Source organism: Ipomoea nil, unplaced genomic scaffold, assembly GCF_001879475.1.
Source record: "Ipomoea nil cultivar Tokyo-kokei standard unplaced genomic scaffold, Asagao_1.1 scaffold3267, whole genome shotgun sequence".
NCBI classification, from domain to species: domain Eukaryota; kingdom Viridiplantae; phylum Streptophyta; class Magnoliopsida; order Solanales; family Convolvulaceae; genus Ipomoea; species Ipomoea nil.
This window is the reverse complement of record NW_017619695.1, coordinates 383,541-410,803: the sequence shown is the minus strand read 5'-3', so window position 1 is coordinate 410,803 and position 27,263 is coordinate 383,541. Positions and strand designations below refer to the sequence as shown.

The 27,263-nt window shown below is 39.4% G+C and overlaps 5 protein-coding genes across 8 annotated transcripts; 2 read left to right on the top strand and 3 right to left on the bottom strand.

Moving 5' to 3' along the window:
- Positions 1–2,642: 2,642 nt before the first annotated feature.
- LOC109169232 (rho GTPase-activating protein 5-like) lies at positions 2,643–5,270 on the bottom strand. 2 transcript variants are annotated; one of them, XM_019318082.1, is made up of 6 exons: positions 4,744–5,270; positions 4,116–4,236; positions 3,837–3,956; positions 3,514–3,744; positions 3,105–3,402; positions 2,643–3,071 (listed from the first exon to the last, which is right to left on the bottom strand). In XM_019318082.1, the coding sequence occupies exons 1-6, from the start codon at positions 5,082–5,084 to the stop codon at positions 2,854–2,856; spliced, it is 1,329 nt and encodes a 442-aa protein (XP_019173627.1). In that variant the 5' UTR covers positions 5,085–5,270; the 3' UTR covers positions 2,643–2,853. The 2 variants fall into 2 exon arrangements, with proteins under 2 accessions (XP_019173627.1, XP_019173626.1); XM_019318081.1 differs by having other exon boundaries at positions 2,643–3,402.
- Positions 5,271–7,020: 1,750 nt separating this feature from the next.
- On the top strand, positions 7,021–7,676 carry LOC109169250 (anther-specific protein LAT52-like). Its single transcript, XM_019318107.1, has one exon. It carries the CDS (start codon positions 7,064–7,066, stop codon positions 7,556–7,558), a length of 495 nt encoding a protein of 164 aa, XP_019173652.1. The 5' UTR covers positions 7,021–7,063; the 3' UTR covers positions 7,559–7,676.
- Positions 7,677–8,593: 917 nt separating this feature from the next.
- LOC109169286 (pre-mRNA-splicing factor 38) lies at positions 8,594–11,214 on the bottom strand. Its single transcript, XM_019318160.1, has 5 exons — positions 10,716–11,214; positions 10,528–10,618; positions 10,066–10,192; positions 9,901–9,977; positions 8,594–9,245 (listed from the first exon to the last, which is right to left on the bottom strand). The coding sequence occupies exons 1-5, from the start codon at positions 11,125–11,127 to the stop codon at positions 8,795–8,797; spliced, it is 1,158 nt and encodes a 385-aa protein (XP_019173705.1). The 5' UTR covers positions 11,128–11,214; the 3' UTR covers positions 8,594–8,794.
- A 1,695-nt stretch (positions 11,215–12,909) lies between these two features.
- Positions 12,910–15,683, bottom strand: LOC109169235 (DNA polymerase epsilon subunit 3). Its single transcript, XM_019318084.1, has 3 exons — positions 15,402–15,683; positions 14,952–15,070; positions 12,910–13,695 (listed from the first exon to the last, which is right to left on the bottom strand). The coding sequence occupies exons 1-3, from the start codon at positions 15,593–15,595 to the stop codon at positions 13,244–13,246; spliced, it is 765 nt and encodes a 254-aa protein (XP_019173629.1). The 5' UTR covers positions 15,596–15,683; the 3' UTR covers positions 12,910–13,243.
- A 6,871-nt stretch (positions 15,684–22,554) lies between these two features.
- On the top strand, positions 22,555–27,121 carry LOC109169237. 3 transcript variants are annotated; one of them, XM_019318089.1, is made up of 3 exons: positions 22,555–23,250; positions 24,479–25,738; positions 26,531–27,121. In XM_019318089.1, exons 1-3 carry the CDS (start codon positions 22,656–22,658, stop codon positions 26,974–26,976), a joined length of 2,301 nt encoding a protein of 766 aa, XP_019173634.1. In that variant the 5' UTR covers positions 22,555–22,655; the 3' UTR covers positions 26,977–27,121. The 3 variants fall into 3 exon arrangements, with proteins under 3 accessions (XP_019173634.1, XP_019173633.1, XP_019173631.1); XM_019318088.1 differs by having other exon boundaries at positions 22,555–23,257; positions 24,483–25,738; XM_019318086.1 differs by having other exon boundaries at positions 22,555–23,257; positions 24,480–25,738.
- The last annotated feature ends 142 nt before the right edge of the window (positions 27,122–27,263 follow it).

The following is a 27,263-nucleotide window of genomic DNA, read 5'->3' as shown; positions in this document are numbered from 1 at the left end:
TTGCATATTGCATTGTCACCTGGTTGGCAATTCTATGAGATAACCTTGTCTTGATACCTCATAGAGTTTCTATTAGTCTTCTTAATGAATATATTCTTGGAGATCGCGGGACAACTTGGACTGATTTATCGCAGACCGCAGTTATCCACATATAATTCTTTCAAGGAAGTTGCTGCAACAAGATCTGTAAATTCAAAATTTTTTTAAAAAATATTAAGAAAATTCATGAAGAAATTAAAAAAAAAAATAAATAAATAAATTAGAACATCTATGCATTTGCATTTACACCCTGCTTATTTGCAATTTCAGCAGAAACAGGGGGCCAAAATTTTCTTGTTTGCAGTGATGCATGCAAAAAAGAACATAAATGGAAATAATTAATGCAAAAATAGTGGTTGGATTTTGGAAAATTGCTAAATAATTCCTAAAATTCCTTTGGATTCTGCATAATTATTATTATCATCATCATCTTTGCCTCCTACTTCTTCGTCATCCTCTGTCGTCGTGTCATTATTATCGTCGATCTCTTCCTCGTCTTCATCGTATTCATCTTCGTCGTCGGGGATTTCATCGTCGGACTGGATAATATGCAGCTTCAAGCGCCCGTCTTTTCTGCATGCATGCATGAATTCCTGCGTGGGGATTCTGATCTCCTTGAGAACGAACCGCCCGTCTCCCCGGTAGGATTTGAACAGAACCCACGGCTTCCCGCTCCGGCCTATGCAAGAAATTGGGGGAGGGAACGCCGCTCTGATCATCTTCGATCTCTTCCACTCGCTGCATCGGTTCTCCGCGTACAAATGCCGGCGGCAAAGAACCGGCGGCCTTTCCTCGATACCCAAATCGGTAATCATCAGCTCCTCATCGTCCGGGTCGACAACGTCGGAGCTCTCTGACCCGGGGCTCTTGTTGATGATGATCTCCTCGCTGGTTTCAATGTTGAACATTTCGATGTCGTTCTCGGTGTCGGTGGCGTCCGCGGAGGAGGACGCCGCCGAGGAAAACGAAGAAGAAGTGGAAGAAGAGGAAGAAGAAGAGTCGGAGTAGAGGGAGAAGACGGACGATGAAGAGAATGATTGAGGTTGAGGTTGATGATGATGTTGTTGTTGTTCTTTGAACAGCAGTTCTCCAAAAATCTCGGCGAAGGATGATTTCTGGAGGGGCTTCATGGCCGCAATCTGGTTCCATGTCGGCGAAAGGGGGCCGAGAAACGTGGGTATCTCCGGCAATGGCTTATCAAGGATGTTCTGGGGGATTTCGAGGGCTGCCATTGATTGTCCCTCCAGAGCTGCGCTGTTAACCTAACGTTGTTGGTTTGGCTCTGTGTGTTTTATGGACGATTGTTTTGTTGGGGGAAATATGCCAAAACAAGACTTGTATTTAGGGTGTGATATGATGAAGGGCTAAGTGGGGAGAGATCGATGATGCATGGAATCGGAATAGGAATAGGATAAAGTCAATAAAGATAAGAAGAGATTGAGAGAGCATCAAAATCCTATTTTCTTGGAATGCCTCTCACTTTGGATTGGCTATTAATCTCCTCTTCATTAGTGGTCTTTATTTTATATATCATATTATATATATATATAAAATCCGACCATAAAGGGTATTAACATTTTTGAGGATAGGTATTAACATTTTTAATTATTATAAAATTCAAGAATCAATCTGGTATTATATGTCCACTAACATTCTTTTCAAAAGATTGAACCCCTACCCTAATGGCCCCCACATGCATCCCGACCCGACAAAGCATTGGGGAGGATGTAAATCATGTTAACTCAACTGAACATGAACCACAGAGGTTAGACTTGTGCTCACTGCGCACAAGGAACCCCCCTCACTTTGAGAGGTTGCTCCCACACTACTGCTGGTCAACTAACATTATATAACCAAGATGTTGTTTAAGAATATTTTTTGTAATAAAAAAAGTAATATAATAAGGGTTAACTCCAAAAAAAAAAAAAAAAAAAAAAAAAAAAAAAAAAAAAAATCTGAATATACATCAGCATTCGACAATGATAAATGTTGTTGAAATCCCATTGCATCCAACCTGCCAAAGAGTCCACAACTCTATTTTGTTCACGATAAATATGTTCAATAATCTTTATTTAAATAAGATATTATAGGGGGAATGTTCCCGGACTGTAAGTTTATTTGGCGAATAACATTGATGTTGAGGAATCTAAGAGTTTGTGGATAAAGAGTTAAACTAAATTTGTTATGTTACTATGAAGACAGGTCAAAGTTTCAAAGTTGTCTGCAACATTTTTTGTAATTTTTCATCATATGAAGCAAACGTGGTGCTTTTACAAATTGATTGATGGTGATGGTGAGAAGGTTACAAACCCATTACTAGCACATTATCCTGGGTTGGGTTATCTTGTTATTCCTTCTTTCTTTTAACATTCCTCCAACCACTCTTATCAGATATGATATATATGATGATGCATACATTATTATGTATGTTCATCTGAGCTCTGAAAACTCAGTCATCATAATCCTAAACCAGGTTGTCTGTTTCAAAGTTTTCTCTTGCAGATATTTTGGCCATGAACCATTGAAGTTGAGGGTATATTCTAAATCTGGCACATCAGATGAAAAGTAGTTCTAAAAGGCAATTCTCCCACACAAACTTCTAGTCATGACAATATTGTTGCATAATAGATGGAGAGTCAAACCAAAACATGAGATCGAATTGAATTCTAGTATTCAGTTAGCAGAATGTTGATGTACATGAAACTGCAACAAGTTAATCAAACCTTCACAGCCACCACAAATTAAAGAATCAAACAAATGCCAATCCACAAATTTCAGAATCAAACAGAAGACTGGAAGCTATAATGCCTTTCTTCATCTCCAGGTCTCAACCCGCTCTGAAATGGAATCGACTCGGCTGAAATGGCTAATTCCTTGGAATTTAACATCGATTCCTAGAGATTGAACAACAGCCCGAAGCACATTAACTGTCACGGGGCCATTACCCTGCTTATAATTGTTAGACCGGCCTACTTTCCGGTCTGTCTGCTCTTCATTCAGCACGAAATTCAAGACACCAGCTTCTCTTGCATTCGTCATAGTGTGGACACTGAACCCGCTTGTATCAGATTCCTCCGTAGAAGTTGAATGGCGGTTAGAAAGTTCATTAGAATCAGAAAAACTCTCCGGGTAGGGTTCCTTTTCGGAGAACACTTCTGCCAACCCTTCAACTGACTTTTCGTTTTTCCCCAGGATAAGCTGTGGTGGACTTTGGTGGCCATTCTCACCAGATGGCTCGAGGCTGAAAGTCGGATATAGTTCTGCAAGGAAATCTTCTCTTTCCCGTAATGCCTTCTCGATAAGTCTCTTCAAGAAGTTCATCACCTGGACTACATACATCATTGCAGTCAATGGGTCTGCCATCTGCAAAAAAGAACACAGAGACCATTTGCACAATCGAATTCAACAAAAACAATTCTTATTGGACAACATAGAGACAAAGGATACTAAAATAGAAGTGCAATCCAATGTTACCTGTGTCATGTTAGGGGCAAACACCACTGCGATGTTGTGTGGATTCATCTTGTTTCGATGTTCTTCTTGGACAACATCAGCCATCAAGTTGATGGCCCAGTCGAGCAGAGCAGCTTCCGTGGCAGGCAATAGTCTCACAAGCGCCACACAGTCCTCTTCCGAGTCACATTGCATTACCTGCTCCTGAGAAAGAGAATCCAACACCCCACTCGGGAGTTCTCGAAACCAAGCCTGTAAATAATTAAGGTATAAAAGGGGAAATAACTACAGATTTGTCTGACCAGAATAAATAATTAACACGGGAATTGTGACAAAGTTAAAACCTTAATGAGGCCTGCCAGACAGTGTACATCAATGTCTTCTGGAACTACTCCACTGTTTAACCGGTCTCTTACATTCTCCTCCTGGCCGTTCTCTGCATTTATTCTGAAAATTCCTTCAGCCTGTGCACATAATGGTCAATAATTTGGTCAGGGCTAAAGAGCCAATGCCATGAACAACATATATGCAAGGCGAATAAATAAACAAATAAAGTTACAGGTGATTTCCGTGAGTCTACCAATTCTTCAATCAGTATAAACGTGAAGAAAACAATGTGGTACCTGCAGGCCCCCGTGAGCATATAGACGCCTTTGCATCAGCAGGAGAATAGTCGGAACACTGTTCCCTCTGGAATCGAATGATAATTGCATAGATTCCGTTGACACTCCAAAAACAGTAGTGCTGCAAGAAGTTTAGATTGTAAAAGCGAAACAAACATAGTTAGATCATCAAGCGGGCAAATGAAACTCTAGTTTCACTTTTACTAATTATCATCATCAGTTTCATTATGTCCTCAGCTTTTTTAGGCAATCAAGATCTCAGCTTTAAATACCCTTTCTTACTCCATTAGATAGGTTCTCATGCTCAATTGCAGTTCCAAAAACAAACAACAAAACACAGCCATCCAAATGGTCACTTATTCTCAATTCAACTAGCAAATATATAGCATTTCTAGTAGCACCCTAAGCAAAAGGAACAAACTTTAACAATCTTAAAGACATTATTTTGACCTTGAAAACAATAACTTAGATTGCATCCTAGGAAACTACAAATGACTGAATTGGAAACCCATTTAGGAATTAGGAGCAGCAAATATCTAAGAGACAGACCAAGATTAACTCACATTACTGCAATGAATGATTACCCCAACTGAAGAATTATATCAAATTTTGAGATGAGATATTGTACCTTGCACTAGGGGCTCTTCTGGGAACCTCGGGCTCAAACTCCACAGGCAGACCCAAGAATCCATTGAATCTATCGAAGGTAACATGAGCCACGTGGCGCACATTAGTAGGCCATCCAATCTCCATCCCCCCGGCGGCGGCAGGACCACAGAGCTCCCCATTATCAGTCTTGCAAGTCACCCAGAAACTCTTTCTGAACAAAGTCACCAAAATGGCCAACAGAGACAACTGATCTCTCTCCTTATCTATTTCCTCATCCTCAAAAGACAATGCCCGGGTGGGTGCGGATACTGTAGGAGAAGACGATGGAGAGGAGCAAGACGAATGGAGGACCTCTGTCATTGTTTCCCCAACCCCAAAGATTCAAATTTTGGTTTCTGCAATAAAGAATTGATTTTTGATATTTTGTGATTTTGTAAAACGAGAAGGAAAAAGACCAATTCTTTGATGTGATTGGTGGCATAGGTTTCGATAAAGAGCTGTACACCAGTTGGATTCAAGAATCGGCCAGATTGGATTCTGGGGACGTGTCAATCATGAACTCACATTATTATATGCATAATTATTGCATTTTTACTCATATATATGCATATATCGTACCGTGTATAAAATGGTAAGAGAAAAATTTGACTGCAGGATTGCGCCTTGAATGAAGCGAGGGTTTGGATTTGGGACCCAATTTTATATAATTACAAATATTTAAAAATATATACTCCGTAATATTTATTAGATTTTGCCAATTAAATTTAATTTATATATTAATAAATTAATTGAATAAATATTTTATTTTTTAACAATTAAACACACACATAGTGCACCTACACTGCACTTAGTCAGAGTATATTGTAAAGTATATTTTATGAAGTTTACATAGTACGGAGTATTTTTTATTTATTTATTATTTTTTTTTTTTTGATATTTTGGACTTTTTCTTGATTTTTTTCATTGTTTTTAATTTTAATTCGATTTGAATGATGAGTTTCACTCTAACTCATATAGACAGAGATTCAGTTTAGTATGTCTTGATCAATTGAAATTGTTATGAAGTATATTATGTAATCCTAAATATCCAAAGATGATTGACTACTATATATATAATTCATGCAAAAAGTTATATTTGTTCTTTATGTGTAAATATTTTGCAAGATATAATATTTGGACAAACATACTTTGTATAAGAATGTTTTTGTTTTAATTTCGTTTTAAAGATCTAATTCTAATGATGAGCTTTGCCTCCGTCCTGAAGACCACTGAGGCTCAACCGGATACCAGTGAACCACAAGCAACTTGATAACAGGCATTAATATTTAATACCCTCAATTTTAAATATATATTGGCCCTGTTTGGTAAAAAATTGGTCTATAGGTTAATTTTGACTTATTTGATCACTATTAATTGTTTGATTTAGTTAAAATATCAATATAAATGTTTGGTTAATTAGCTTTTTACAACTCCAAAAGGCTAAAATTCAAAATGCTACCCCAAACAACTTTTTCAATTAGCTTTTTGAGAAAAAAAAATATGCCAAACAGCTATAAGCTAATAGCTAATTTACCAAACACTTTTCTACAATCAGTTAATGTTATCAACTATTTATACCCTCTAATTAACACAATCAGTTAACCGCTATCAGCTATCAGCTAACCGCCATTTTACCAAACAGGGCCAAAGTGAAATTCTTGGATTTATGAAAGACGAACAACTGCGAAAGCATTTGCCAAGGATGTTTTCATTAATCAAGAACAAAAGTTGGGGGCTCGAAGAACGGCTCCTTCGGGGCCTTCCCCGGGCGTCGAACAGCCAACTCAGAACTGGTACGGACAAGGGGAATCCGACTGTTTAATTAAAACAAAGCATTCATCAGGGTAGCGCGTGCGGCCCAGAACATCTAAGGGCATCACAGACCTGTTATTGCCTCAAACTTCCGCGGCTTGAAAGGCCGTAGTCCCCCTAAGAAGCGGTATGTTGCAGATTCACGGTTGCTCGATTGCCCGACGACGCGTGCCAATGATGTTTTTTTGCATGTCCGTCTCCGTCCGGTGCGCCGGCCCGCCTTGCGACTCTGATGGGTCTATGCCGGTATTATGTGACATTAAATATTTAGGGAGTGGTGGGAGTTAAAAGGTACTCCGCATAATTTTTGTTATAACACAAAAAACTGTAAGCCATTCTTAAGCAATAAAGATAGCAGAAGAATGCTGTAAACCATTAGACTTCATCACTCTCTGATCTCCACTGTACTATAAAATGGCACCTCAAACGTTCCCATAATCACAACACATCAAGAGAATTGAAGCAATAATAAAACAAACAAAACAACAATGGCAAAGGCGGCTCTTGCAATCATCTCCGCGCTTTGCATCTTGGCCGCCATGGCAGGCTCCGGCAGCTGCCACCCCGGAGAATCTTTCACCGTGAAGGGCAAGGTTTACTGCGACCCCTGCCGCCTCAAATTCGAGACCAGAATCAGCGAGAACATCGCGGATGCTGTTGTGCGGCTGGAGTGCAGGAATATGACGACAGAGGAGGTGACGTACACCAAGGAGACGACAACAAACGCCGACGGGACGTATATGATGACGGTGGAGGGGGAGCACGAGGAGGAGATCTGCGATGTGACGGTGGAGAAGAGCCCGAGGGAGGATTGCAAGGAGGCGGCGGCTGGGTTGGAGAAGGCGCAGGTGGTTTGCAGCGACAAAGTTGGAATGCACAGCAACGTTCGATATGCCAACCCGCTGTTCTTCATGAAGGAAAAGGTTTCTAAAGAATGCGCCAAAGTCCTGAAGGAGTTGGATTTTGTTCCTCTTGAAATGTAATCAGATCAGCCTTTGCCTTTGCCTGCCTGCACCTTTAATGTCTCATATGTTGTTGCCCACTTCTCTTGTATATGCATGTATGTCATGTCATGAATAAAGCATCTTGTTGATGTTAAAACTCTTCCTCTCCCTCTATCATTATTTGATTTTATTTTTATTTTTAGTAACTGGAGAAACTCGAATCTTAGAGTGCGAAAAACCACAAGAAAGTAAACTAACATAGTTGCCTAAGACCATAAGAAAGTAAACTAATATAGTTTCCTAAGAGAAAGTAAACTAACATAGTTGCCTATAGCTGAGCCTGATTGTCTATAGTTGGTTGCTGGTATTGTAAAATACTGTCGCAATACGGTTATTATTGATGAGATACGAAGGGAGTTACAAAGGGCGGTTACCTATCTGGGTTACCTAAGTTACTTCGCACTCACTGCCCTTAGCCCGATCAACGTGGCAGTGGGCTAGAGGTTCCCGAGCTACTTGGCTAGTTCGGGTTCAAAGTTCCTCTCAAGCTACATGGCTAGTTGGGTTCGGTATTTATAGAGGCTACGGGAACAATACCCGGACCTCCGGCATGTTAGCCGCGTGTTGGCCATGCATCGAATGCAAGACTCTGCCCGGTCCGAAGTTGCTACGTGATAATAGATTCCTAACCATCGTCAAATCAATCAGTCTGCCAATTCAGACCGGGAGGGCTCTGCCCAGGATCGATAGGTCTCTAGATGGAGCTCGGCAACTAAAAGTGACCGGGAAGGTTGGCTTTACCGGTAGGGGCCGACTGGTTTGGGCCAACCAAGCACCGGGCGCACAGGACCACTGGACCAGTCAAGTGCTAGGCACGAGGCCCTAGGGATAATCCCTATCAATTGCCTTTAGTTGACCGAGCCTGATTGTTCATAATCACCTCTACAATGCGCCTCTTGAGCAGTGCATGGTAAAATAATAAACTCAGATCCAAGATATAACAATTTCCTACCTACTAAGTTGTTACTAATCAAATCAATGTTTTTTTTTAAAAAAAAATCTCTAACACAAATATAATATTGAGACTGAGGTTAAAGATTTGGTCCACTAAAATATTGCAACTCCAAGGGTAAGATGATTATACAAGCACCAAGGGGTTTAGAATATTTGGTACAGTAACCATTCAAAAGCACAAGCTGCAGTAGCTTATATAGTATTAGAAACAAACTACACAAATTGCATGCATACTGCAAGCCACTGCTCTTCTATTTGTTACTACTTCAAAGGTTTCAACCCAAGGGATGCCCTCAGTCTATTTGCTTCGGCAATCTCTGGGTCTGGATGATCGGTTCCATCCTCTCTCATCTCCTTCTTCTCAGCTTTCTTCTTTTTCTTGGGTTCATCCCTAGTGGGACTAGCACTGCTGCGAGCATGTCTCTTACGCCGCTCATCATCACGATCCTTGCGGTCTCTGCTTCTGCTTCTAGAGTGGCTCCTTCTGCGACCCCGATCACGTCTATCCCGTTCCCTGCCTTCTCTGTCCCTTTCTCGATCCCTATCACGGCCATAGTCCTTGTCTTCCCTCAACCGATGGCGTTCCCTGTCCCTATCTCTATCTCTGTCTCTATCCCTGTCCCTGTCACGTCCTCTTCCCCGCTCCCTATCATAGTCACGATCCCTGTCATACTCTCTATCATAATCTCGGTCTCTGTCATAATCACGATCCCTGGCAAAGGAAAGAGTAAATGAGGCTGTTTGGCGCTCTCAACACATGGCATAAAGTATACATGGGCAACAAAGCTGCACAGACAACCAAGTAAAACAGGAAACAAACAAAACATTGCTTAATGTACTATCGTAACTTTTGAACACCAAATGAAATGTGTGATCTATCATACTTCTCACTGCCCACTGCCAGGACAGAGAAACCTGGCAAGATCAAACTTTCTTCTCGGAAGCCATTTCAGTCCACCAGTAGCTTCAAGTGCCATGATGGTTGCAATACGTGAAAGTGTGTGAAAAAACGTGGTATATTTCAAGAAACAGCTTCCGCTTGACACGGAGTAAATCCCAAATGTAAAATACTTTCTATCATGATGTATCAACAGATATAAATCCCAAATGTAAAGTCCAACATACACATAATAGAAAGGATAAAAGGCAAGAACAAAAGAATTAAAAGAAAAGGATGGGGCAGTTATATGTCATCACATGCATAGAAACTAATCCAGTATAAAAGCAAGAGTCACATGCATTCAATTCCTACTAGTCAGTTCCCTGTCTGGTGCTGCAAAATGATTAGTGGTATAAAAGTCCCAAGAGGGGAAGCAAATCCCTCTTCATCAGCCACAAAGTTTTCGATCAAAGATAATGGATAGTACCTGTATCTGTGACTATCTCTATCTCGCCTCCTGTCCCTATCTCTTTCCCTTGTTGGACTGTGACCATGATGATAATCCTGCATCCAAATTGCAATCCAAGGAAGAACATATAAAACTATAACTAAATGGAAATATATGTGATAACCACAAAACTAAAACACAAACCTTATCATGCCCATCATCTAATCCAGTAGTTAACTGCTCATCCTCATCCTTCTCCTCCTCCTCTTCAAAGTCATCTTCCAAAGCACTTCTTCGGGGTTCCAATTGACCAAGAGATTCAAGGGTCCATCTGAAAAAAAGAAAAACAAGAGATGAGAAACTAGACATGTAGAAGAAGCAAGCAACATTCAACTATTCAAGACAACACAAGGGGGATGATTTCAAAGTTTACATAGAAGGAGCTGATTAGATTCAAATGACCATAGCAACAAAATGTAAAGCATATATCCATTCATGACCACCCTAAAGCTTGTTGCACATTTATAGCCAAATAGCCCCACAATTATCAGCTAATTTATCAGGACAGATAACTAAATTAAGTCCTATATGAACATTCAAGAAAGGGACTGAATTTTACAAGTCTTAAACTTGCTATACTAATAAAGAAATGAAACCATGGCATACCTTTTCTTAACTCTAGGCAGGGCAATATCACAAGAGTAATCACTTGTTAGCAGCTCGTCAATATACTCGTCCACATGAGTTAAAGTAAACTCTGGCACAATCAGACAAATCAAAACAGAATATCAACACAACAGAGGAAGCACAAATTTCACAACACTTTTAGGGAAAAATAAAACTCTGTAACTTACTTCCTTCAGATGATTTGAGCCTCAACTTGCGATAATCATTGTACAGAGGCTCAAGGTAGCGATAAATGTCGATATCCGTTCCGGTAAGACGCAAGTAAAAGGCGCCGAGGACACGGACGTACTTGTAATCCTCATTCTTGATAAATTCGACGACGATGTCCTTCTCGGGCTGGATCTGGAGCATCTTCATGACGAGGCACATGAAAGGCGTGGGCTTGCGGTTTCCGCCGAAGGTTCCGCCAAGGTGATCCAGCTCCATAGCCTTGTCGACCAGCGTCTCCGCCGTCAGCCCGAAGCACTGCTCCTTCCAGTAAGTGTTCTGGTAAATCTTCGACCGCACTATTTTCTCCACAAGGTTCTGCGGATTGGTTCCGTGTATGCTCTTCGCCGTTGGGTCCGTACGGTTAGCCATTGCGTATCCAGGAAACCCTAACCCTAGCAGAAAATAAGACCACCAGTGTGGACTAGTATGTAGATTGTTCTTCCCAACTCCTCAAGTTGGAGGCGGAGGACTTTTAATATTTTTAAATAAAAAACTACAAAAATAATAAAACAAGTTAAAATTTAAAAATTCATTACGATTGAAAAATCAATAGTAGAATTTCCCGCTCTCCAATGAAAACAATAAATTTTTTTTAATTCTATGATAGAGTGAGCATATTCCCATCATCTTCAATAGCAATGATTTTTTTGTAATTTTTAAAATGTCAATTAGGAAATAAGATGAAAAAAAAAAAATTAAAAAACAGGTCTAACAAGAAAAAGAAAATAAAAAATAGAGCTTCGGACGCGCTAGCTGGCACTATTAGGCCACGCACCGCTATAGAGCCTTTCTTTTTCCTTTTCTCTCTTCTGATGGGACCCACAAAACTCCTCTTGCTCCATATAAGAGCAACCTTATCAGTTGGGGTTTTTTATGAATTATTTGTGGGCCCCCAACATCCACCTTATCATTCAGTATATCACAAAAAAATTTTCTCCACATCAGTTTGAAGTTATTTCTCAATTTTTTGGGGATCCACCATTTAACTCACTATATTTTAATTATTTCTTTATCTATCTTATTTATAAATTTATAATTTTAATGAAACATGGAATTAACCCACTATATTTTAGCATTCAAAAAAAACCCACTATATTTTAATTATTTCTTTATCTATTTTATTTATAAATTTATAATTTTAATTATGGAATTATGAACCATGCATACTATAATTAACCCACATCAATTTGCTTTTACAATGAAATATGCATACTGGATTTGCCGTTGTTGCTCCAAAAATTAATTAATTAATTTGAGAGTGACCGCCAGATTCCAATCACCCAGGCGAGTGCGTGCCGTACACGCGCCCGCTGGGTGGGCAGTGAGACCCAACTGCGTCTCACAACCTTCTTTATTTATGGCCAAATCTTTTTCAAATAACCCTTCTCCACATCAGCTATTAATTTTGGCTTGAGAGAATTAATGTAAAAATAACTTCATAGTGTGGATGCTCTAAGCCATGTTATCCTCAAAAACTTTGAAAAAACCATTGATGTAGATGCTCTTATTATCATCTATGTAAAGTCATTTTTATTTACATGTACAAGGAAGAAGGTCGATATTGAGTAGGGGTGTGCAAATTTCGGAGAAATTTCGGTTAACCGACCGAACCGACGAAATTCGGTTAACCGTTTTCGAACCGAAATATTTCGGTTCGGTTAATGGTTAAAGGTTTTCTTAAAATTCGGTTAACGGTTAATTCGGTTCGAAAGTGTCGGTTAACGGTTAATTCGGTTCGAAAGTGTCGGTTAACCGAATTAACCGAACGGTTAACCGAATTTTAGAATATATATATAATATATAATATATTAAATATTAAATATATAATTACTAAAATAAAAAATAGTCAAAATGTCAAATAGAATACATAATAATATGAATTTATTATGATATGTATTTTATTTTAATTGGAATTATTATTTTAGGAATTATTTTATGGATTTTAAATTTTAGGGTTAAAAATTTCGGTTAATCGGTTAACCGACCGATTAACCGAAAAAAAGTTCGGTTCGGTCAATTCGGTAGAGTAAATTTCGGTTCGGTTAACGGTTAAAGCAAAAAAAAGTTCGGTTAATTCGGTTCGGTTAAAACGGTTCGGTTAACCGAACGGTTAACCGAATGAACACCCCTAATATTGAGAAGCCTTCAATGTATTAATAATTGAACAAAATATCACCATTCACATGAATATGAAATGCAGTAAGAAAACCTGCATAACACCTCAAAAATTGGCACCAAATTACAGGGAAAAGGAAAGTTCACATAGGGAATCTTGAAAAAAATTTACAACTATTTCATTTACTCAGCCCCTTCAATACTAGACTACTACTTCACCATGCAACCAGAGGAGAAGGCTTATAGAGTTCAGAGTGTCTGCTGTTAATTTACCAGCTTCACAACATGTGAACATGGTGGGGAATAATAATATGATAAAAAGTATATTCAAATTATGCCATTTTCCCCAATATAGGAATGAAATGCCTCTTCAATCATCAGCAGTGTCCCCACTTTCATCGTCTTCTTGTCCGTCTTCCTCTTCACTGCCATTTCCTTCTTGTCCATCTTCTGCTTCACTTCCATTTTCTTCTTGTCCGTTTTCTGCTTCTCTTCCATTGCCTTCTTGTTCGTCTTCCGATTCACTTCCATTGCCTTCTTGTCCATCTTCCGCTCCACTTTCATTGCCTTCTTGTACATCATCCTCTTCACTTTCATTGGTTTCTTCTCCATCTTTCTCTTCACTTCCGACCGGTTGTGCCTTACTTGCACCATTTTCTTTCACTGCAGGTTTGGTGTTCTTACCCTTTTTGTTGTCTGTAGATTCCTGTTTCTTTTTACTCATTCCATTCTCAGCAGGTTTCTCTTCATTCTTAGCCTTTTTGTTAGATTCCACTGACTTTGATGCTGCTGCTTTCCTTTTAGAATGTTTTTGCCTAAACTCTGTCAAGAACAGGGGAAAAAATTTTTAAAATAAAAGAAACAAGATAGCTGTGAAGTTATCAACTTCTCTAACAAATAGACAAATTTGTTTATGAATTTACTTAAGATAATAATGAACTGACAATGTCAAACTCCATAGCCAACATGTTTTTGAATGAGTTAAAACTTTCAAGGCACTCACTTATCCAGTAATGCTAAAGATGATTGGCAATTGGTTTGCAGGCTATTACACAAAAGAGGGGTTTACCCAAAAAAAAAAAAAAAAAAGATGGTTGACAACAAAGTGTATAACAATGATGACTGGCTGTTAGGATGCAATTTTGTTGATCACGGCAAGTTGTAGGTTCAACTATTCAATTGAACACTCTTTCAAGCAAGTAATGGGCTGAAGAGCTTGGTAGAAGGGGAATGGAAGAAGAAGCAACAAAGAAAGGCAGATCAAAGTTGACAGAACTCTTTTCATTTCCTGGAGGCATATAAAATATGGGGACAAATTGGCTGGCATTGTGGATGCTAGGAATGATAACATTTGGCTATTTGGAGATTAAAAAAAAAAAAAAGTAATTCCACCAAGTAAATTTAAGGAAAAATGATATAGTTTTCAGTGAAATGGATATGATATAGAAAAAAGGCACACATGGCTCTAGCAGGAAAAAAGTTTCAAAAAAGAAATAGATCATGTATCCTAAACATATGTAACTACATAAATGTCTACAAAATGGTGTATATTACAGAAGCACAAAAATTGGATAATTAAAGCAGTTAAATTTCATGCCAGCCAGTTCCTCCAATTAGTGAATATGTTGGTCATTACTGTTCATAATTACTGTTCTGCTCCTGTCAATAGAGATGGCTACTCCTGCTATAGAAGCACTAAAGGCGTTCTAACAAACAATGAGGTTTAGAGAAAGAAACTAAAATATAAATTGTTCTGTACAGAGATAAGGTAAGGCACATATGTCAGTAGCAATATTGTGCAAGGTGAAAGTATTTTGGTCCTTGCTATTCCACGTTTGTTAGACAAACTAAGCGAAGCCATTTATGATTAACATTGTGTAGTTCATAACTGGAGCAAACATCTGGCTAAAACCGAAAACAGTAACACTTATCTAAAGGACAGGAAAATAATTGAAGGATGACAAAAAACCAGTAATGACCGAGAAAATTGTAGAACTGGGATCACTCAAAAGCAGTCAACCAATACAAAAGCAGGATCTTTGAAAATAGCATACACCAATAAATAAACAAAAACTAACCTTCAAGAGAAGCTCTGAGAGGATCAATAAATTCACTAAACTCTATTTCATCAAGAGCCTTGAAAACATCTTCTGCATTCATCGTTTGCCTCTTAGACTCCATGCATACATCATTTGCACTAAAGTAAACAAGATAAACTCGAAATCATATGAAGCCAACTCAAGAAATCAAAAAGCAAACTTTTTTTTTTTTGCACTTTGTGAATTTTTCTTTATTTTCTAAGTAGTGACAAAAAACCCTTTTAATATTAATCAATTAATTTACAACAATTAGTGAGACGAAGCTATTAATTCATGTTACATAAAGCAACTCTATCATTCCGCAAAGATTAAATAATCCCTAATTGTTACAAAGCCATATCAGCTATCACTCCAAAAAGAATAACAAAAATGGAATTACGGAGAAACCAAAGGCGGAGATAGGTTATTTGGGCGATCCAGAGAACTTACGCAGCAGAGAGGTAATGGATGAAGATACGTGCGCTCTCGGAGAAGGCTTGATGAGCCTCGCGGAGAAGTGACATCTCACCGTCCTTAGAGAGCTGGGAGAGCTTATCCTTCACTAGCCGGCGAACGATAGTCTTCGGCAGGTCTTCTACTTCCACTTCCGGCATTGCTGCTCCTTTCTCTTTGTCATCCGCCATCGCTATTGCCTCTTCCCTCTCTCCCTAAACAAGCACAGGAAGCAGTATGTATAAACCTAGGTTTCTTTTCCCGCCACAAGAGCAATGTTAAGATTTGGGGCTCGAATCGGGGCAATTTATTTTATTTCTGTTCGGGTCGGGTCTATAACTCCTTCATCCCAAAAAAAATAAAATGTTGAGCTTAATTTATTATATAACATCCCATATTTCACTACTACAAAACTTAATTATAGAACAAATTGCACTTTTGGTCCTGTAAGTATTAGGGTACTGACAATTTGAGTACGTGATTTTCAAAACTCCCAATTTAAACCTTTAACTATGCATTTTTTGGCACATTTGGTCCTCCGGGCCAAATTGCCGGCCAATTTTGGCCGGAAAAAGATATAATCCTTCGAATTAATTTCTGATGAGGGTAAAAACGTCATTGAGTGAATGTATTTGGGGGGAAAACACCTTCCGGTCAGTTAGTCAACAACACCACTTGCAAATTGGGGGGAAAGCAACGAATTGGGGGGGGGGGGGGGGGGGGGGGGGGGAATCCAAAGAACTTCATCTTCGACTAGTCATCTTCTGGAGCATCGATTGTGTCAAGTGGTCTGGAGCATCGATTGTGGACATCATCTTCTGGGTTTGGAGAGGGCGAGCTTCATCATCTGCGACTGGAATGGGTCTACAACTAAGTAAGAAAACTTTTGTTCGGAGTTTAAATTTGAAGAAATTGATAGTGTCTGAGCATATTTGTTGTTTGGGTTGCCTATTTTGGGTGTGTGTGGAGTTGAATGACAGTGTGTACATATCTAGGGTTTTGTCCTGGCTTTTAATATGCATAGAATATATTATGTAGTGTTGTTTTGTTCTGCGGGGACCATTTATGGGCAAGTATTTTTAACATTTCGTCTTATTGTGTTGTGTGGGCACCACCACTATACTAATACTTTTGTCAAGCATGCCATGTGCATAAACTGGGAGTAGGAACAATTTCTGTATACCTTTATTACTTTGTGGTCTGTGGGGTCCAATATGTTGACAATTGCATGTGTTAATGGTTTCTTTACAGGGGATGGAGTTGGTCCTTTTTCTGTTTTCGTTTGTGGCCTCTCATTACATATTCAACTACATTTCCTAGTTTTGGTGTATTATGCCTGAGTTTACTTATCATGTTTGTTTGTTTTGTCCCAGTTGAAGCCAAAAAAAAGAGTCATTTATACTGCCACACAAATCCCCATCCACCTTCCTTCAGGGCACAACCAGCCTCATGAGGCTGTATCTGGACAGCATCCACCTGAGACAGAAGAGCACATTCCCTCTGGTGACCAGCAGCAGCAGGAGCTAGATGACCTACCAGCAGCACAGCAGCTAGATGAGCAGGACCATAGCCAATCCAAGGACAGTAAAGGCAAAAGGAAATTGAGGCCCTCCAATAGGAAAAAACCCTATTATACCAGGAGCAAGACCACCTTCAAATCCAAGTTCTTTGGAAATAAGGGTGAACCAATTGACCTTGACTGATTGCAAACTAGGTGCTTGTTAGGTTGGCTTATGACTGTGTTTTGAAAACATGATGGATAAGTTAAGGTCTTAGCTGTTTTGTATGTATTGTTTAAAACAGTCCAGTTAGTCTCTTTTGGGTTGTCTTGGCTGTTTTGTATCAAACTACTCAATGTACACTGGTTTTTGTGAATGGTAATGCAGCAGGGATCATGCTTTTGTCCAACATATGTATCCAATAAATTCATTACCAAAAGCAAGACTGGAATTCATACAGTACCAAAACATATATATCCAAAAACCAAGCCTAATTCATTAATGACCAAAACCAACCATAATTCATACATTACCGTAATACATTACCAAAACCAACCATACTACAGACATTACACAACACCATAACTTGGAAATTTCATTACCAAACCCTACTACCAACTACTGCTACAAATATCACAATCAATACTACTAACACCTTGTTGATGGACTTCAAACCTTGTTCACTTCTCAGTTTCGAATTCAATTTTCGTATCTCTTCATCTTGTCGGTTGATGCGTTTAAGCAATCCTGGAATTATTCGCTTTGAACGATAGCACATTGGAGTATCATACCAATCAATAAAACCACATCCCACCTTCCTCTGTAATAATAAACAAATTGCCAAAAAAAAAAAAGGATTTAAAATAATTCCTAAAACAAAAAATATCTGGAAATTTGGTGTTCATAAATTAGGGTTTGAAACTAATTTAAACACAATTAATTAGTTAATACCTAATTTATGAACACCAAATTTCCAGATATTTTTTGTTTTAGGAATTATTTTAAATCCTTTTTTTTTGGCAATTTGTTTATTATTGCAGAGGAAGGTGGGATGTGATTTTATTGATTGGTATGATACTCCAATGTGCTATCGTTCAAAGCGAATAATTCCAGGATTGCTTAAACGCATCAACCGACAAGATGAAGAGATACGAAAATTGAATTCGAAACTGAGAAGTGAACAAGGTTTGAAGTCCATCAACAAGGTGTTAGTAGTATTGATTGTGATATTTGTAGCAGTAGTTGGTAGTAGGGTTTGGTAATGAAATTTCCAAGTTATGGTGTTGTGTAATGTCTGTAGTATGGTTGGTTTTGGTAATGTATTATGGTAATGTATGAATTATGGTTGGTTTTGGTCATTAATGAATTAGGCTTGGTTTTTGGATATATATGTTTTGGTACTGTATGAATTCCAGTCTTGCTTTTGGTAATGAATTTATTGGATACATATGTTGGACAAAAGCATGATCCCTGCTGCATTACCATTCACAAAAACCAGTGTACATTGAGTAGTTTGATACAAAACAGCCAAGACAACCCAAAAGAGACTAACTGGACTGTTTTAAACAATACATACAAAACAGCTAAGAGACCTTAACTTATCCATCATGTTTTCAAAACACAGTCATAAGCCAACCTAACAAGCACCTAGTTTGCAATCAGTCAAGGTCAATTGGTTCACCCTTATTTCCAAAGAACTTGGATTTGAAGGTGGTCTTGCTCCTGGTATAATAGGGTTTTTTCCTATTGGAGGACCTCAATTTCCTTTTGCCTTTACTGTCCTTGGATTGACTATGGTCCTGCTCATCTAGCTGCTGTGCTGCTGGTAGGTCATCTAGCTCCTGCTGCTGCTGGTCACCAGAGGGAATGTGCTCTTCTGTCTCAGGTGGATGCTGTCCAGATACAGCCTCATGAGGCTGGTTGTGCCCTGAAGGAAGGTGGATGGGGATTTGTGTGGCAGTATAAATGACTCTTTTTTTTGGCTTCAACTGGGACAAAACAAACAAACATGATAAGTAAACTCAGGCATAATACACCAAAACTAGGAAATGTAGTTGAATATGTAATGAGAGGCCACAAACGAAAACAGAAAAAGGACCAACTCCATCCCCTGTAAAGAAACCATTAACACATGCAATTGTCAACATATTGGACCCCACAGACCACAAAGTAATAAAGGTATACAGAAATTGTTCCTACTCCCAGTTTATGCACATGGCATGCTTGACAAAAGTATTAGTATAGTGGTGGTGCCCACACAACACAATAAGACGAAATGTTAAAAATACTTGCCCATAAATGGTCCCCGCAGAACAAAACAACACTACATAATATATTCTATGCATATTAAAAGCCAGGACAAAACCCTAGATATGTACACACTGTCATTCAACTCCACACACACCCAAAATAGGCAACCCAAACAACAAATATGCTCAGACACTATCAATTTCTTCAAATTTAAACTCCGAACAAAAGTTTTCTTACTTAGTTGTAGACCCATTCCAGTCGCAGATGATGAAGCTCGCCCTCTTCAAACCCAGAAGATGATGTCCACAATCGATGCTCCAGACCACTTGACACAATCGATGCTCCAGAAGATGACTAGTCGAAGATGAAGTTCTTTGGATTCCCCCCCCCCCCCGCCCCCCCCCCCCCCCAATTCGTTGCTTTCCCCCCAATTTGCAAGTGGTGTTGTTGACTAACTGACCGGAAGGTGTTTTCCCCCCAAATACATTCACTCAATGACGTTTTTACCCTCATCAGAAATTAATTCGAAGGATTATATCTTTTTCCGGCCAAAATTGGCCGGCAATTTGGCCCGGAGGACCAAATGTGCCAAAAAATGCATAGTTAAAGGTTTAAATTGGGAGTTTTGAAAATCACGTACTCAAATTGTCAGTACCCTAATACTCAAAAAACCAAAAGTGCAATTTGTTCTTAATTATATTTAATCCAATTCAAATGTTCAATGTTACAATTGTATTAGTAATATAATCTAATTCGTTTATCCATTCTTTCAACATGTTTAACTTTATTATTATAATTAATATCAATACATATTCGAACGTGTCAAAATGACAGTAAGAAAATTTTGTCCACCTATACATAAACACAACATGTAAACACTAATTCAATAGTTTTCAACATAATTCAAACGAAGATATGAACTCAGCATACAACTAATCTTAAACACTGCCTCAATGATAATAACTTTAAAGTAATATATGTCCGCACAAAAAATAAATATCTAATTTGTTATAATATTATATAGAGAAAAGGGTCAAATAAGCCCCTAAACTTCACCTTAAAGGTCAATTAGGCCCCTCAACATTAAAAAAGGTCAATTAAACACTCAAACATATTAAATTGAGTCAATTAAACCCAAAAACCGGTAAATGACTTGTTATTACAGGTCATTTTAATTCCGGCGACGGATTCCGGCCACCGTGGACAATTTCCGGCCACCGCCGAGATTTTCCGGCGACCGGCAAGATTTTCCGGCCGTCCGGTCGTCTTCCACTGGAGAAGACGACCGGACGGCCGCCTTCTCCAGGCAGGCGGCCGTCCGCCGCCTTCTCCAGTGGAGAAGACGACCAGATCTGGTCATCTTCTCCAATGGAGAAGACGACCGTCTAGTTATCTTCTCCAATGGAGAAGACTGCCGTCTGGTCATCTTCTCCAATGGAGAAGACGACCAGACGTCTGGTCGTCTTCTCCATTGGAGAAGACGACCGGACGGTCGTCTTCTCCTGTGGAAGACGGCCGGAAAATCTCTCCGGCCGCCGGAAATTGTTGCCGGCCGCCGGAAATTGTCACCGGTGGCCGGAATTAGTCACCGGTGGTCGGAATCCATTGCCGGAATTAAAATGACCTGTAATAATAGGTCATTTATCAATTTTTGGGCTTAATTGACCCAATTTAACTTGTTTGAGTGTTTAATTGACCTTTTTTAATGTTGAGGGGGCTAATTGACCTTTAAGGTAAAGTTTAGGGGCCTATTTGACCCTTTTCTCTATTATATATTGCTTCTGCTATAATTTTTTTTTTCTTTCTTTCTAAAGTTTAGCTTCTGCTAGACTTTGGTTGCCACTCACTCTTACAGGGCGTTTGGTTGGAGGGGGGGAATTATGTGGGAAAGGAATTGTAATTTCATGGGAGTTGAATTACTGGGAATAAAGTGAGAATTTAAATTTCAGTGCTTGGTTGACAGGAATAAAATTACTGGGAATTTCAATTCCAATGTTTGGTATACATGGGAATTGAAAGGGAATAAGTAGTATAAAGTAAAAAATGTCCATTATTGTTGTTAGACATTAATTTTAGGTTAAAAAATGAAGGGGTAATTTTGACTCATCACTATCTTTTTTTCCCAGGAATTAAAATCCCAGGGGGGACATGAAATTTTAATTCCATGAAAATGGGGGAATTGCAATTCCATGGAATTGCAATTCCCTCCAACCAAACTACGGAATTTAATGGCCTTTGGAATTAGGTAGGAATTAAGTGGGAAGGGAATTTAAAATCCTTCCAACCAAACGCCCTGTTAGTGACTTATGATAAATTATTAAATGGAAAGTGAATATATTAATGAATGTCTAATTAATTTGTTCAAAATTAAGGGATAAAATTAAATTTATATATTATTTAACACAAAATATTCAGCAAATCTAATGATTTCATGCATTTACTAGTTTTTAGTTGGAAAAAAAATAAAAGAAAAAGAAAAGGAAATTTACAATTCGTGATACTCGTGGAGTTGTGAGGCAGACAAAAGAATAAAGGAAGAGAATAACAATTTTTTTTAAAGGTTTTAAGCTAAGAATAATGTTTCCAATTGAGTAACTCAAAGGGTCTGTCCATATTCTTTTATTTATATTTATATATGGAAAGTAACAAGTGCTAGTGTATAAACACCTCAACAAAACCACCCACCAACCAGGTAAGTTCACTCCATTCTCTCTCTCCCATATATGTATGTCTTCACTCTTCAATTTCATGGGTATTACTCGATTATGGCAACGTTTTCTAATTTAGTAGTTATCTGATAATAAGTTCACTTGATTTTGTGTCTTCAGTTTTAGTATTTATGTTATAGTTATTTTAATCTTAATTTTATCAATGATTCTGTCTCATATTATATCTGTTATGTTTACGTATTGGTATTTTGGTTATATGTATGTTTAGTTCAGGTGAGGTCGCATCTTAACATGCGGTCAGGATGCGGCCGCACCAATAGTCATGCAAATATGCATTAATTGTGTTAGGAAATGCACACAAAAAAATATACACAAGTACATCAAAAAATGCACTCATCATTAGATAGACATAAACGCACCACACAGTGTTTGAAAATGCATAATTAAGTGTGGAGGAGATATGGTGCATTTTTTGGATGTTTTGTGGTGTATTTATGTATTTCATTGATGTGCATTTTTTCTAATACTATTGACTATTTTGTGTAAAATTATTGGTGTTTTTTTAAGCGATCGTACCAATCGCACGTTAAGACGCCACCGCATTTAAGGAGAAGTCTATGTATGTATATGTGGTTAATTAATATATAATAGTGTGACATAAAATGTTCCAAATTTGTTGTACCTATATATCCTCATCTTAAATTAATTATGTTGGGATGGGACTTGCAGGGCGGTGGATGAACAGCTGTTCCACTGAAAAGAAAGTCGGTGCCTGTAATTCAGTAAGAGATTAGTCATTGTGTCTGACTGAGATATAAGCCAAAAAAATATTGATGGGGGTAGGGAATCCTGAAAAACAATTACAGAAGGTACTGAGGTCGGTGTGGGGGAAATGGGACATCCAAACCATTATATTGGGGAGTCTTCTGTTTCAAACCATACTGGTTTTACTGGGGCCGATGAGAAAGAACAGGAAGAGCGCTATGACGCTGCTGCTAATCTGGGTCATATATTTGACCGCTGAAAACGTTGCCAGCTTCGCCATAGGTCTCATCAACAGCGGCGACCCCAGCCAGATCGCCGCTTTCTGGGCGGCGTTTCTGCTGCTCCACTTGGGCGGCCCGCACACCATCACCTCATTCGCCATAGAGGATAATGATCTATGGCACCGCCACCTTCTCTCCCTCGTCGTCCAGGTTTTCTTGGTCCTGCTCGTTTTCTACCGCTCCCGGATCTACCTCAGCCATGACTTACGTGTCCCCACGCTCATCGTCTTCGTCATTGGAGTCGTCAAGTATGCGGAGCGCACGCGGTCGCTGTACTTGGCGTCTCAGTCGATCATGCGCCGCTCCATGCGCAAGGAATTAAAGCCCAGAGATGAAACGCCGGCGGAGCAAGAGACCGGCTACCGGGACTTGGAGGCCGGCACCTGCAGGTAGGGGTGTAAATGAGCTGAGCTGAACTCTATATTGTTTCACTTGGAGTTTAAAAAATTTATAAATGAGCTCAAATAATCTAAGTTGCTTCATTTTATAAGAGTATTTTTGTTATTTTAAAATTAGGATCTCAGTTTAACCCCTAAGATCGGTTCCAATTTACAGTTTTCCTCATTAAATTAAGGTAGAATGAGAAGAACTACAAATTAAGATCATCTTAGTTTTTAAATTCATTTATTAATGCTCAACTTGGAATCTTTAAGGTGAAAATGACAAAAATACATTTAAAAATTGTAGATTTCAGCATGTCTTAAACAATGGGTGATCGGCCTGATAAATTTTGACACTAAAACAATTGAAAAAAATGACAGAAATGTGAAATATGCAATTCCCCAAAATATGACCAAAAAAAAAAAGTTAGACAAAAAAAAAAAACACATTTGAAAAATGCGCTTTATTGTATTTCCGGTCAAACTTAAAATGCAAGTGAGACTTGTGTTTCTCAAATGCAAATCCCACTTACCGCGAACTTTTTTTTTTTTTTTTTTAATTTTGATTTTTCCGGCGAAGGAGAAGGCAACTAAACTGGTCGCCTTCTTCGTTGCTGGAGAAATTAAACCAGCAACAAAAAATGGTGTCGCTGGCTTCTCCGGAGGGGGAGAAGGCAACGAGTGGCCTTCTCCTTCGCCGGAGAAGCCAACGACACTAGTTTTGGTCGCCGACTTCTCTAGCGAAGGAGAAGGCAGAGAAGCCGGTGACAAAACCGGTCGCTAGTTTCTCTGGTGAAGGAGAAGGCGACCAGTTTGGTTACCTTCTCCTTCGCCGGAGAAACCAAAATTTAAAAAAAAAAAGTTTGCTTTTCTCGAGAAACGCAAGTGAAACTTGCGTTATAAATTTGACCGGAAATATGATAAAACACATTTTCTAAATGTGTTTTTCATATTTTCGTCCAACTAATTTTTGTTTGTCATATTTTGGGGAATTGCATGTTTCATCTTCACATTTCTGTCATTTTTCTAAAATTGATACTAAAACATTAGTCGGGAATGAAAATTGGTAGAAGTAAATATGTTGCATCAAAACTATCATTTTGGTAATACTGGTGTGTAATATATTTACTCTACTTTTAATAGTAAAAAATATTAAAATATGTATTATCAAATCGAATTTTAATTTGATCCAATAGTTTGTGAAAGGCTTAACTGGCCCCTGGCCTATCTGCAGAGATGAAGTGGAGATCATGTACAAAGGGTACAAGCTCTACAAAATGTTCAGAGGGTTCATCCTGGACCATACATTTATTCACATTACTGAGAGTAAGGAGGCCATGGAAGATTTCTTGAAGCTGGGGCATGAGGATGCGTTTAAAGTGATGGAAGTGGAGCTCAACTTCATGTACGACTCCATGTTCACCAAGATGGCCTCCGTCCAGTGGATCAGTTGGTTCGGCTATTTATACAGATTCGTGCTCCACATCGCACTTATAGTCGTCACACTCATCTTTTTCTACCGGAACAAGAGCACCATTCATGCCCGGGACACTTCTGTCACATATATCTTGCTGGGCGGCGCCGTCCTCTTGGACTCCATAGCTATGGTGAAGCTCGTATTCTCTGAGTGGACCGTAGCCATAATGAAGGACGCGCAGGAGGAGTACGAACGGTTAAAACAATGGCCGGATGAAGAAGATCGGAGAGATCCTCTCGGGATGTTTAAGTATGTAAAGAAACGGATCGGGGGATGGGTTTTGTGCATGAAGAGGAACGAGAGAATCATAAGAATTGTCAACTTCATAAAGAACCGGATTTCTCGGAAACAGCGGTGGTCGGAGACGATGAATCAGTACAGTCTGCTGAACCACTCGTTGAACAGCCGGTGGGAATGGGTGGACAAGATCCTCGACTACTTCGGACTCATCGAGAGGATTGATTCGTTTCAGTACACCAAACTTGAGCCGGTGGAGACGAGCTTGAGGAAGATGGTGTTCGAGCACATCAAGAATGAGGCGGAGGAGCGCCACCGGCATGCGGCGGAGAACGGCAGCGAAACAGCACCGGCGGAAGATAAAGACAGACAGATTCCGGAGCTTCGTAAAATATGTTCCATCCTGCATAAGTACGAATACGACATTCGTGTGCTAATCTTGCATGTTGCTACCGATATATGCTATTACGCCATTGATGACGAGGAAGAAGAAGAAGATGAGAACCGAGAAACATGCCAAAACATCTCGGAATATTTGGCGTACCTTCTGGTGGTGGAGGGGAAAATCACATCGGCCATGCCCGGAAACGTTGGAATGAGATTCAGAGACATATGTTGGGAAGAAGTTGAACACACCCGCGAGGAACTCACCTGCAGGTTAGCCTCAAAACAACCTTCTTACGTCAAATACATGAAGTACATGTTGGAATCAACCTGGGAGGACATCAAGGAGGCCTTCACTAACCTCAAAAACTCCAGAAACAAAAATGCTGCAGGTACATATCTAACCTAATTAACCTTAGTACAACGTATCTAATTAAGGAACCTTGAATTGAAATTTAACATAGTATGGGCCTACCCAGCCATGGTTATTTAGTAACTAAGGTTAAAAGTTCGACCCTATATATTGGCATATTGACCTTTTCGATTTGAACCCGTCAGGTATAGACAACTGGATTAACCCCTTGTAATCTTTGCTGCTTAGGATCCTTTGATGGGGATTATTCCCCGAACACTTTGCATGTCCGATGGTCGGTGACAGACCTTGGGGCGGGTCAAGTCTGACCCGACCACGACCGACCTAAAGGGCATGCCTTCCTGACCTTCTGAGCTCACCAGGCTTGATTAGCCGAAGGATAGACTCGTGGATGGCTTCATGGCCCCGACTCTCCGACCTGTCTAGGTCGGGCCGACCCACTGGTACCTCGCAACATGATGCAGTGTGCTCAGGAGTATCACAGCATGTGGCCAAGGCCCCTTGGCCTCATCATGGACCCGTGCATGGTCTCCATGCACCACGCATGTCGCTGGTCCGAGACCTGTCCCCTCACGTCCCCTATAAATATTGCATTTATGACTGTCAGGGGACTTTTGGCTATTTTTACATATTAGCTGTAAGCTCAGATACCTACTACAAGCAGACTAGGCTAAGGACCCAAACCCAGAACTGACCTAGAACCGTAGATCGTAGAGAATACTCACCGTAGATACTACATCATCCACACTAGGACCTTGGACCATGTGGGTTTTTCTAGTCACTTAAAAAAATTTAACATGTACCAAAACAGGTAGGAATAAGAAAAGGGTGCGAACAAGGAGGGAGCAACACATAAGGAGGTGGGAAGACATGAAAAGGAGAGTGGGTAGTGAGAAGTTGTTGTGGGAGGTGGGAGATGAGGAAGGGAAGTGTATCGGGAGTAAGTCGGTGTTGAAAGAGGCGGTTCAGCTTGCAAAGGGTTTGAAACGCTTCAGTGATCGTGTTCCAAACGCCGCCGCCGCAGAAGGTGATAATGGCGGAAGAGGTTCAAAGGAAATGTGGGGGTTTCTGAGTGATATGTGGGTGAAGTTGCTGTTATATGCAGGCACCCATTGCAGGGGAGATGTTCATTATTTGAACAAAGGTGGGGAGTTTCTTACGTTTGTACGGCTTATGATGGCCCATTCTGGGCTCAAACAACGCTTCAAAGATGAAGCAGCAGCTGCTGGGAACCAAGTTGATGTTCAAATTAATTAATCAAACTTTCTTGTAAATTTTGTCCTGTATGTATATGCATGCATGCTTATATTGAATCACAATGGCGCTGTATGTAACTATGTAAGGAAAATTTTTAATTTTGTTTGTGGATAATAATAGCATCTACTAGATGCTTTTTGATTTTTTTTTTCTCTAAATGGTTGGATGATCAACGTATTATTAGGTAGCTACTTCAATAAGTCTTTGATTTATGCCAAAAATTTGCAACTACAATTCGAAAGTATATATTTTTAGAGTTGTTACATTACGAGAGTGAGACAGTTCAT